Source organism: Littorina saxatilis, linkage group LG9, assembly GCF_037325665.1.
Source record: "Littorina saxatilis isolate snail1 linkage group LG9, US_GU_Lsax_2.0, whole genome shotgun sequence".
Lineage (NCBI taxonomy): Eukaryota > Metazoa > Mollusca > Gastropoda > Littorinimorpha > Littorinidae > Littorina > Littorina saxatilis.
The window spans coordinates 30876048-30888605 of NC_090253.1; the positions used below are offsets into that span (position 1 = coordinate 30876048).

General features: G+C 41.9%; 1 protein-coding gene across 1 annotated transcript; it reads right to left on the minus strand.

Annotated features, from left to right (window-relative positions):
- On the minus strand, positions 1-12194 carry LOC138975856 (uncharacterized). Its single transcript, XM_070348625.1, has 4 exons — positions 11642-12194; positions 10145-10283; positions 9666-9783; positions 1-5895 (listed from the first exon to the last, which is right to left on the minus strand). The coding sequence occupies exons 1-4, from the start codon at positions 11681-11683 to the stop codon at positions 5829-5831; spliced, it is 366 nt and encodes a 121-aa protein (XP_070204726.1). The 5' UTR covers positions 11684-12194; the 3' UTR covers positions 1-5828.
- Positions 12195-12558: the final 364 nt, after the last annotated feature.

Genomic DNA, 12558 nt, shown 5'->3' on the forward strand with positions numbered 1-12558 from the left:
TTGTTTTCTTTCTTTTATTTTACCGTTGTGCATGTAAATTATTGTCATACATAGCCAAGATGTACTGCCATGCAGAAAATACATTGCAACAAAAACCCTACATCCTGAATTATATGTATCAGTCAAACTCAAACCAGTCCTTGCTCTGTAAAATCTGAAAAAGAAAGGGGGGTGCAATACAAGGGAAGGGAATGGGTACATTATTGACAAACATGACAAATTACATCATAATTATAAGCTGTACATTCACAATAGCATATCCAACAACACTCAAGTAAAGCCTTCTTTCTTCTACCTACCTTTCTTCTACCTGCGTCAAACATCAGATTGTCTTGCTGATTTTTGATTCCCCAACCCCCACCTCGTTCACAGTGTATGGTTACTCCTCGTGAACACTAAAGCAAGACATCAAACAAGCTTACAACCGCTAGATAGTATCCTCTCTAATTCTGACCTATTTCTTTCTTTATTTGGTGTTTCTTTCTTTCTTTATTTGGTGTTTAACGTCGTTTTCAACCATGAAGGGTTATATCGCGACAGGGAAAGGGGGAAGATGGGATAGAGCCACTTGTCAATTGTTTCTTGTTCACAAAAGCACTAATCAAAAATTTGCTCCAGGGGCTTGCAACGTAGTACAATATATTACCTTACTGGGAGAATGCAAGTTTCCAGTACAAAGGACTTAACATTTCTTACTTACTGCTGGACTATTTTTGTTTGTTTATTTGTTGCTTAACGTCCAGCCGACTACGCAAAGCCATATCAGGACGAGGAAGGGGGGGATGAAGGGGGCCACTTGTCAAGCGATTCCTGTTTACAAATGCACTAACCCATTACTTGTGTCCCAGCAGGCTTTAGTAAAACTAAATTAATACCTACTGGAAGATTACCAGTTTCCAGTATGTTAAAATAGGCTTGTTTGTTTGTTTATTTGTTGCTTAACGTCCAGCCGACTACGCAGAGCCATATCAGGACGAGGAAGGGGGGGATGAAGGGGGCCACTTGTCAAGCGATTCCTGTTTACAAATGCACTAACCCATTACTTGTGTCCCAGCAGGCTTTAGTAAAACTAAATTAATACCTACTGGAAGATTACCAGTTTCCAGTATGTTAAAATAGGCTTAACCTATCTACTGCTGGACTTACATCAGAACACTAACACATTAAACTATACATGAATCGCGAGACAAGCGGCAAGAGAAGAGATTTTTGGAAAAAATACAGGTGGATGAGCAAGAAGGCAGAAAAAAGAAAAGAATTCATGAAGAAAAAGAGAGCATGACAGGAAAGAGGAACCAAAAATCTACCTGACAGCAAACTAGAAAGCTCCTGCGGTTCCAAAAACAGGAGGGGCCTTTAATTTCATAACCGCAGTGCCCCACTGCGGGAACTGCTGGACTAAAATCTTTACAAAAATTGACTATATTCTATACAAGAAACACTTGACAAGGGTAAAAGGAGAAACAGAATCCGTTAGTCGCCTCTTATGACATGCTGGGGAGCATCCAGTAAATTCTTTCTCGTCCCAACCAATATGGGACTCCCCCCTAGCCCGCGGGGGGTATTTGGTGTTTAACGTCGTTTTCAACCGTGCAAGGTTATATCGCGACGGGGAAAGGGGGGAGATGGGATAGAGCCACTTGTTAATTGTTTCTTGTTCACAAAAGCACTAATAAAAAAATTGCTCCAGGGGCTTGCAACATAGTACAATATATGACCTTACTGGGAGAATGCAAGTTTCCAGTACAAAGGACTTAACATTTCTTACATACTGCTTGACTAAAATCTTTACAAACATTGACTATATTCTATACAAGAAACACTTAACAAGGGTAAAAGGAAAAAAAGAATCCGTTAGTCGCCTCTTACGACATGCTGCGGAGCATCGGGTAAATTCTTCCCCCTATGAAAGACTTTCTTTCTTTATTTGGTGTTTAACGTCGTTTTCAACCACGAAGGGTTATATCGCGACGGGGAAAGGGGGGGAGATGGGATAGAGCCACTTGTCAATTGTTTCTTGTTCACAAAAGCACTAATAAAAAATTTGCTCCAGGGGCTTGCAACGTAGTACAATGTATTACCTTACTGGGAGAATGCAAGTTTCCAGTACAAAGGACTTAACATTTCTTACATACTGCTTAAAAAATTGACTATATTCTATACAAGAAACACTTGAGGGTAAAAAGAGAAACAGAATCCGTTTGTCGCCTCTTACGACATGCTGGGGAGCATCGGGTAAATCCTTCCCCCTAACCCGCGGGGGGTTCAGTTTTCTTGGATTTGTTTGATTTACGTCGGGATTTAAGGTAAGCTACAGATTCAGCGATGCCTTAATTTGTTGATCGATGCATAAAATGCCATAGAGCGGTTCATATTTGCCCGTAAATTACCCTCAAAGCTGAACATGTCGGCGATCGAGCGCCGGAAATGACTGTTCGATGGGTTTCGGAAGTAGAAATGTGCTTTATTTCACAAAATCAGCTCGTATATGACATCGGTTTGGGATTCTAATGGACGATGGAATCACTGAAGATGCAAAGAAGTGCTATTTCGGGGGTAGAATATATCGAACGACCCTGTAGACGAGAGGCGGTCAAATGTGAGAGATGAGCGTACGCGGGGCTGCCGACCGCGAATGGGACAGAAGAAGCACGTGGGAACGAAATGTCTGAAAAGCTTTGAGTTGTGCAATAAAACGGTTGGGTGCATCATACGCGGGGCTGCCGACCGCAAATTCGTAATTTGTTTTGATCAGTAACATAGTCTTTTGTTATAGAAATTTTTGTTTTAATCAAATCAATCATTAGAACTCTCTCTCTCTCTCTCAATGATAGATAAAAATCCATGATAATCTGCACTCGCCAAAAACATCAACTTTTAGAAATAACTCCGAGTTTGTCCCTAAATGAGCACCCCATTGAGCAAGTAGCTGAGCACTGTTTATTGGGACTAATTGTTGATAATAATCTGAGATGGCATACTCACAGCAATGAAATTTGCAAGGAAATTGCTAATTATGTGTTATCAAATTTCTCTTATCAAAGTTGCAATGCATTATTAATTTTGACACACAAACTCTTTTACAAGGCCCACATAAACCCCCACATTGATTATGCTTCTATTGCCTGGGACGGGTGTAGTGAGGTTCACTTGAAGAAGTCGCTCCAGCGAAGAGCTGATAAGTTAATTCTGCCCAGTTCATCTCTTCCTACCAACAAAAAGATGGAAAGTATAGGGATGTTAAGCTTAAAGAAGCAGATTTTAATAAATGTTAATTTATGTACAAGTCATCTATCACGAAGCCCCAACCTATCTTGTACAACTCTTCAAATCATCTCCGTCATATTATCCAAACACTAGAAATAACCTTGTTTTGCCAAGGCCCCGCATTGATTTGCTTAAAACAAGTGTTTCTAATATGGTGCATAACTTTGGAAATTTACTGCCTGTAAATATCAGGTCATGTCTGTCATTATTTTCTTTTAAAGTCCGTCCTTAATTGAGCAAGAAGTCGAAGTCTTTATACCAAAAACCCACAGCTACGGCGAAGTACTTTGTACCCTACTCCGCTTCCCAAGTTTTGACATGTGAAGCTACGCCGTAGCTCTGCGACGAAAGAGCAGAGTGCATTCCCTTGGACTTCACGCTAAGCTATGCTGAAATGTGTTCAATTAAAGCCCCAGTAATGGTTTACAGAACGATTTAAATCTTCAAGAAAAAAACAGTTCTAACCTTATCGAACACACTTGCAATAGCATTTACTGAATAGCATTAAATGACACAGTTCGTTTGAATGGCTATTTAGCTCGCGTAAACCACACACCTGTTTTCGTGGTTTATCTAACCCCTGAGCCATCGTGAACCCGTGTGATCCACTTTCCTTTTTTTACAATTTAGTAGTCAGTTTGGGATTTCAATGCGACTCGCTGTATCTGCTATAGCACGTTATTGTGTACCCCTGAATCTAAAACACAACAAACGGCTGCGAGTCACACGAACTGAGCGGTGGCGGTTGACCGTTCAAAGAAACTGGCGACATGCAGAACATTCGTCTGCTACGAGAAACACGTTTTGCAAGACACGCTTCCGGGCTACCTTTTTTTTTTTAAAAACTATTAAAACTTCTAGTTGTACTGATCTTGTCTTGATGAAAAAAGAATTCTTTTATGATTTCAGAATGTTTGTGTAACAAGCTGTCAATTTATTATTTAGATTTTAAAAGTTAGTTCTAGCGCCAAAACGAACCGTCCGATTGTCTGATCAAACAATCCGGCTGGCCATGCAAAAATAAATTCTTTGAAAATTGCTCGCTCTTTCCGGAGGGTACCAAGGATGTTCTCCAGCGGTGAGTGTTTAAACGAAAGGGTGTTTGTACTGTGTGCCTGACAGTGTCTGTGATGGTTTACGGGAAGCTGAGTGTGCCTTTAAGGGACGAATTCTTGTTCCGGAAGCTTCGCAAAGTGAGCTACGCGAAGTTGACTTAGTCCAATTCAGGATAGCTCCGAGAGCACCTCTCTAACGACTAAGTGTGTTGTGTGTATGTGCATACTGTGTGTGTGTGTGTGTGTGTGTGTGTGTGTGTGTGTGTGTGTGTGTGCCACAATGTGTGTGTGTGTGTGCCGTTATCTTAGGGCAACAGCTATAGGGTACGTGTGTTTCTAGGTTGATCAACATTTCCATTGAAATAATGCACCGAACCGTTTTATTGCACAACTCAACGCTTTTCTGACATTTCGTTCCCACGTGCTTCTGCTGTCCCATTCGCGGTCGGCAGCCCCGCGTACGCTCATCTCTCACATTTGACCGCCTCTCGTCTACAGGATCGGTCGATATATTCTACCCCCGAAATAGCACTTCTTTGCATCTTCAATGATTCCATCGTCCATTAGAATCTCAAACCGATGTCATATACGAGCTGATTTTGTGAAATAAAGCGCATTTCTACTTCCGAAACCCATTGAACAGCCATTTCCGGCGCTCGATCGCCGACATGTTTAGCTTTGAGGGTAATTTACGGGCAAATATGAACCGCTCTATGGCATTTTATGCATCGATCAACAAATTAAGGCATCGCTGAATCTAAAGTGTTTCCATACAGTGAAACCTACCTCACCGACACCCCCAAAAATCAAATTGACAAAAGCAAGATTCCTGCGTTAATCGACAAAAACATCAGAACAGATAAAACTGAACATTATCTTATATGTCATTAGCAGAACAATGAAATTTGTATCCAAAACAGTCAGTTTTGCTATCGCATGCCAAACGGTGTGGGTGCACATGTCATTCTTCTCAGAAGCCATAGAAGGCGGAACTTGATATTCAGGGTGTCTGTGTTGCAGGTTCCATTGTATAGAAACTAACTCATGTACAATTTTAACAATCCATTGCACGCAAGGCAATCACTGATTCACTCAAACAAGCACCTTGTCACATGGGTGATAGATTACATTTGAACTGCCAATGTTCAACCATCACTCTCAGTCTCACCCTTTCTGAAAATATCTTTCAGCAAAAAGTCTTCACAAGAAAGTTATTAGGCAGGCAGTTGCAGCTGATGGTTTTAAGCCACAGTGTGAAGGCCGCAACGAACAGTAGTGCCATGTTGTCTGTATAGAGAGCAGAAGTAAATGTACTTTCAAACAGCAGATATTTGATGTGATGATCTGTTTTGAGTCTGAGTCTCTGACTGCTGCACAGATCCAATGGAAGAAGTCAAGTCGAATCATCATTGTGGTTCATACGTCTATAGGCTGCAGCATCTGCACTGACAGGTGACTTGAGGACAGTGCCAAATGTAGACTTGTCAGGTAGTCTTCAATGTTTCCTTAGGAGTCTGGCACTGGGAACCATATGCGAGGTAGCGGTGGCTGGAACTTGTGACCAAGCATATACCTGTAAAAAGTAACCACTGATTACAATCACATATAGATGTTTTTAAGAAATAACAGGATTTTTCTGTGGTGCGGACCAATAAATTGCGGCCCCTGAATATTAACAGTGAGGCGAACAAAGATACACCCCAACCACTGAATACTAGCCGCGAATTACAGGTGATTTGGTCCCATCTATATATATACGACTTGTGTCTGTGTGTGTGTGTTTGTGTGTGTGATTGATCGCCATGCACAGCCAAAGTTCTCGATGGATCTGCTTCAAATTTGGTGGGCTTATTGACAGAGACCCCGGACACAACCTGATCGATGAGATATTTCAACACGTGCTCTCAGCGCGCAGCGCTGAACCGATTTTCGTTTTTCACTGCACGTTACTATTTTTAGATCTCCCTTCCTTCGTGCGTCGGCGTCAATCGATAGTCCCGTTTGTACGTTACTATATTTAGAAGGTCACTGCACGTTACTATTTTTAGATCTCCCCTCCTTCGTGCGCCGGCAATGCCGGCGTACACCCAGGTATTCGGCTCTACTTCTTCCCGGCGAAGCGAGTAATCATCTAGTATATATATATATATATTTCATGCAGTGTTTGCTAAATATGTATTTGCTCTCTTCTTTTGAAAGTATGCATATCATAGTTAATAAAAATGTTGGGGGAATGGTGTATAGCTATATATATCCCATGACCTCCCTTCTTTGTCTCTGTAATTGTACTCAAGGTATATTTCTTGTAATTTCCATTGTTCTCTTGTTACATCTATGATGCAACCATTGCACTCTTATAACACATAAAATAGTGGATAAATAAGGGTGCATCATAGCTGGCTCTACTTTCTGTCGTCCTTGACATTCCAAAATCCACATGTACCTGTCGACCGGATGTGCAAGGGGTAACTACGCTTTTGAGAACTTGCACAAGGGTCGTTCAGTGCAATAGCATTATTTGTATTTTTGACCAAAATATGACATTTTACACAGATCAAGACAGTCAGTGTTCCTCTGAGAACGCGCCATCAACTCCTCTTTTTTTCTTCTCAGGCCTCACCCCCTCAACCCCAAAATGACACACAGCGCTCCAGGGTTTCATTTACTAGTGCGCCCTGCGCCAATGGCGCATTAAATCTGAAAATGTCCTATCACAATTCCCTTCAGTGCGTCAAAGGGCGCATTGAAATATGTACCACTGTGCCACCAAATATACACTTCACACACACACACACTCACAGGGGCGGAGCAGTTAAGCCAGAGGGGGGGGGGGGGGGGGGTGGTACAACCTGGGGTCCAGGGTCCCGTTGGGGGGTCTGGGGGGCAATTCTCCCCTGAAGCTGAAGAATGTTAGAGCTCTATTTTATAGACAATTTGTGGCTTATCCTTGATTTTAATCATGATCAACTGGTGTCAGCAGCCACTCATTATTTCTTTTAACGTTGGTATTAAATAATGGCAATTTATCTTCACTGATATCCGCTCTCGACATCATATAGTATAGAAGGAAGACGTGTCGCATACTGTGACAACTAAACAATTAACTCCTCCCCCGGGTTTACAGACAGAAAAAGAAATTCAGACAGCCGGGGGGGGGGGGGGGGGGGGGGGGACCCCTGTAACACCCCCTGGATTATATGTTGCTGATTTACTTACATCAGACACCTGAAACTTTTTCAAACCTTTAACTTTAATTTCTTGAAAGTAAATCTCTTCCAATCTTGTGCAAATCTTGACAAACCTTGGGAAACATGACATGGGCGGGGATATAGCTCAGTTAGTAGCGCGCTGGATTTGTATTCAGTTGGCCGCTGTCAGCGTGAGTTCGATCCCAGGTTTGGCGGAAATTTATTTCACAGAGTCAACTTTGTGTGCAGACTCTCTTCGGTGTCCGAACCTCCCCCCGTGTACACTACATTGGGTGTGCACGTTAAAGATCCCACGATTGACAAAAGGGTCTTTCCTGGCAAAATTGCTTAGGCACAGTTAATAATTGTCTACCTATACCCGTGTGACTTGGAATAATAGGACGTGAAAGGTAAATATGCGCCGAAATGGCTGCAATCTACTGGCCGTATAAAATTTCATTTCACATGGCATCACTGCAGAGCGCCTAGAACTGTACCCACGGAATATGCGCGATATAAGACTCAATGATTGATTGATTAAAAGACCGTGTAGGGTGAGCCATTTTGCTTGAAAACCACGATTTGGAGGACGCTTTTCATTTTCTGGCTCAGCAGATTTTGATTCGCGGTGACTATCGTCTGCTATGTCGTCTGCTACACTACTACCACTCACACTGACACTGTCCACATTCGCGGTGTTCCTGTCATTTTGTCCGGAATGACTTACCTTGGCGAAGGGTAGCAAACCTTGGCCAATTTAGTTTATTTCTTTTTTGGTTGCGACATGATGTTCAAATCCAAATCGAAAGCACTGATTGACTGATACAGGGTTCATACAGACACATGACAGTGAAATTCAAGGAGTATTCAAGGAGTTTTCAAGGAGTATTTCCGGTATCCCAGCTCCACCATGGCAGGCTCCAGAGAATCAACCAGGGTGGTTGCATAAGCATGTCCAAGAAATTTGGAAGCGTAGTATTCCGTTTGGACTTGCTGCCCGTTCCACCAACGAACAAAAATGTCAAGTTGTTTCATTTTGCTGAACAACTTTAATATTAACTTTTTTTTTGTGTGCCTGCACTTCAGAATTCAAGGAGGTTCAAGGAGGTTAAACACAAGAATGACCATTTTCTCCAAATTCAAGGAGATTCAAGGTCCTTGAAAAGGGGGGTTGAAAATTCAAGGGGATTCAAGGAGATTCAAGGAGCGTACGAACCCTGCTGATAAACTATCGCGAACCGGCGAACGCAAGTATACACTCTGGCATCTATATTTTTTTGCAATGGTTTCTGTTCAAAACATTGATGTTTCGTTTTCGGTATTCGCGAAGGAAATAAACGCCAGTCAGTTGACTATGTACATCGGCAGCAGTTTTAGCAATCAAAGCCTGACCAATACAAAAAACTGGACAAACTTTGGCTGATTTAGACGAATACTCTTCGAACATTTGGCCGATAGGGACATGAAAGTTTCGGCCAAAGTAAAAAAAAAAATCGGCAATTGGCCGAAGGGCCGACCCAAACGACACCCCTTTGATCCACCCCCCCCCCTCTTCCCACTCCCAAAACCCTACTCCCCCCCCCCCCCCCCCCCCCCATGTATTGCTGCAGCTAACTCCAAGTACACCAGAATCTTCAAAAAGATGAAGGCAGGTGGAAACTAGAAGAAGAAGAAGAAGCTACTGCTAGTCCCAAAATGTACATCATGAAACTTGAAAATAATCTGAGTCACGGGGTTCTACAAGTGGCGGTGAGCCGCACGTCTCACACTTGTATTCTATTATGCAAGGATATCATATAACATACGTTACTCACCAAATAGGCTGTCATAAATGAAGGACAAGTTTACATGCTCTATCAAAAAATGAACGAATGAACTGCAATGAGAGTTATCGCACTTTCCAGGAAGCCAGAGTCAAACCTGATTAAAAGCAAAATGACAAATAGAAATTGATGTGTAAAAGAGTAAATAAGGATATTATAATGTTTGAAAAAATGATAAAGTTGAAGAAGAGTGCTGTCAGTCACTTGCTTAGTAGCTACATTTCAGTTAGAAATGGGCGTCTGTTTTTTAATGTACAGCTATAAATCTTTTTACAGATCTTTCACACCCACAAAATATAAATAAGAAGATAATTATGTAAGTCTTTTCTCACCTGCACTTTTTGTCACTTTCAAATACGCTCTTCTTGAACAGGTTCCTCCGCAGCTGTTTAACGCCACCATTCAAGTCATCGTCTGACAATTCAGCAAACACCACCCCTTTCTTCAAAACTGCAATAAAAACACCAACTTAGATTGACCATATTTGAGCATAAGTACAATATTGTAATATTAAATCTTGAGTGTCTGCTATGCAGACTCTCACTCATCAAAACATTTTAATTTCAGTTTTACTTGGGAAAGCTGTCACAGCATAGTAATAGTATGTTTCTGGTACGATATACTTAAAATGAGCATCCACTGTCTGGTTCATCCTTACTGTATTCAAATTGCATACTGAACTCCTAGCTGCCTTTCGCTGCTCAGTCTGCCCACTAAGTAAGGCATGTATGTAGAACTTCATACTGAATAAAACATTCCATGTGAATTTCTTGAAATTAACTGAACTTTTTTTTGTTAAAGAAAAACTCACCTGTCACGCTTGTCTGGGTTCCCATAGTAACCATAGTCTGCTTCTGGAGGTCTCGCTCTTTCGTCAAAGCATACCGCAGCAAGGTTTGAGTCTGTGGCCCAGTATCTCTCACTTGAGTTTTCTTTCTTGGGTGATCTCTCTGAAACAATCATTGGGAATAGCAAAACTAAGAAAATACCGCTTACTGTCACTTTGTTATCAGTATAACTATATGTATTCAGGGATGTTGTTAGGCGTCGGACATCGGACATGTAACGATGAAAATCCCCAAATGTCCAATTCACATTGCGGCATGTCGGTCAGATGTCCTATCGTTTGCTCCCATGGGGTCGCCTTCACGCGGCGGGAGTGTTTCCACAGAGCTACCCCACCCCTTTACTCCTTTTCTTTTGTCTTATTTCTGCCTTACCAGTCCTTTCACCTATATTTCCTTCCAAGAAAACTCTCCCTACTATTCCCTGCAGTTTTCCAATTCTTTTCTTGTTGTCTTATTTCTACCTGACTGGATCCATCACCTTTATTTCACTTACCAAAAGTCTTCTTTTCCACATCCTTATTTCTCTGCACCCTGCATGTCGTAAGAGGCGACTAACGGATTCTGTTTCTCCTTTTACCCTTGTTAAGTGGTTCTTGTATAGAATATAGTCAATGTTTGTAAAGATTTTAGTCAAGCAGTATGTAAGAAATGTTTAGTCCTTTGTACTGGAAACTTGCATTCTCCCAGTAAGGTCATATATTGTACTACGTTGCAAGCCCCTGGAGCAATTTTTTGATTAGTGCTTTTGTGAACAAGAAACACTTAACAAGTGGCTCTATCCCATCTCCCCCCCCCCCCCCCCCCCCCCCCTTTCCCCTATCCCATCTCCCTCCTTTCCCTCGTCGCGATATAACCTTCGTGGTTGAAAACGACGTTAAACACCAAATAAAGAAAAGAAAGTCCTATCGTTTTAGCCTGAGCGTGGTCATTGTCCGATATGTACTCCATTCCTTCGGACAGCGCGATATTCGTTAATTTTCATTTCAAGATACAAATCTTCTAAAAGACCGAACGCTCCCGTGTTCAGCTGACACTGAAGTTGCCAGTGCCGCGTGCAGATCTTTTCTTTTGTCGGGAATTCCCGAACCTTTTGGGTATAACAGCGCACTGATCTAAAAATAGTGGATTATTGTTACTTATTAGTGCATGCCACAGGAGTACGGGAGACAACTCCAACTGACTGTCGTCTGCTTTTCAGTTTGTTTTCGATATGAGACGAAGCACTGAATTATGCCGCTGAAAAAAACCTAAAGCCTGCAAAAGATCAGCATTAGATCAAACCGATCATTTTGTTTTTCAACTTTTATCCAAATCATGCAGTTTGTAATCAAAGTAAGAGCAATTTTTTTAAATACAGTTATAGTTATACAGACACAGATCTCGACATAAACACACTGACTCGTGAACAAACACACACAGTCACACACACAGTCACACACACAACAGCGGCGTTCTCTTACCTGTAAATAGTGGGCGTTCAGGCAGATTCTTGCCTTCTTCATAAGTTGTTGATGGGCCGGCAGTGATCTTTTCTTTGGAGCCTGCCGTTTTTAATGCTTAATAAAAAGTTCCCTTTCTAGAGATAAAGCGGTTGCAGGGATCGGATCGGGCCCAGTGAGCTGCTGTTGGCCCCTGCCCCTGGCCTCCGCCTGTGCTCCGACAAAATGCTTTGTCACCGTGCAAATGTACGAGTGTCGAGTCTTTGGTCGTCCGCAGTTTCACCCACCTTTTTAGGCTTTTACACTTTTCTAGCTCTTTTCTGGGCTGGGGGAAATAAAGAAACTTTACTCCTTGCATGTCTGGTCGATGTGCATACCTAGAGTCGCTCGAACACACGCCACAGGCGCAGTGTTTATTGACCATTAAATGGCGAAGCTATGAGTTGATTCTTCCGGCAGGGACGCTGAAAGGTCAAGGTCAAATCCCCATGGCAAGCGGAACGAAACTTCCTTATTGCAAGTAGAGATTCAAACAAAGCAATGTATCCAGATCATCTAAGAAAGTGATAATAAAACGTTCTGTGTTATTGTTTTGATTTTAATATTTGTTGAAAACCTTTAAAATATGCTTTTTACTTTTCGAACCGAGTTGTTTTACAACATGGTGCCCTAGCAAAAGATTTAAGCCAATCAAAGAACGTAACGCACATGTAAAAAAGATAAGCCAATCAGATACACCGCTCTAATTTCTAATGTTTCCCAGGCTATATAAGTTGAGCTGTGAACGTGATAGCCTTGGCCCGTATACTCAGTTAAATGCTCCATACTAAAGCTCAATAAGGTGGAGAGAGAGAGAGAGAGAGAGAGAGAGGAGTGTCTCAAAAGCTCTGTACGACAACTTCAATCAAGATTCAATTCTGTCTTTTGCAAAGTAACGA

Bases quoted from the DNA above. Each gene is read 5' to 3' on its own strand.
- LOC138975856 (XM_070348625.1), bottom strand. From the start codon at position 11,683: ATGAAGAAGGCAAGAATCTGCCTGAACGCCCACTATTTACAG. The intron at 9,784-10,144 runs GTGAGTTTTTCT...TTTTTATTGCAG, and splicing joins AACCCAGACAAGCGTGACAG to TTTTGAAGAAAGGGGTGGTG. The intron at 5,896-9,665 runs GTGAGAAAAGAC...TACTTTTTACAG, and splicing joins GAAAGTGACAAAAAGTGCAG to GTATATGCTTGGTCACAAGT.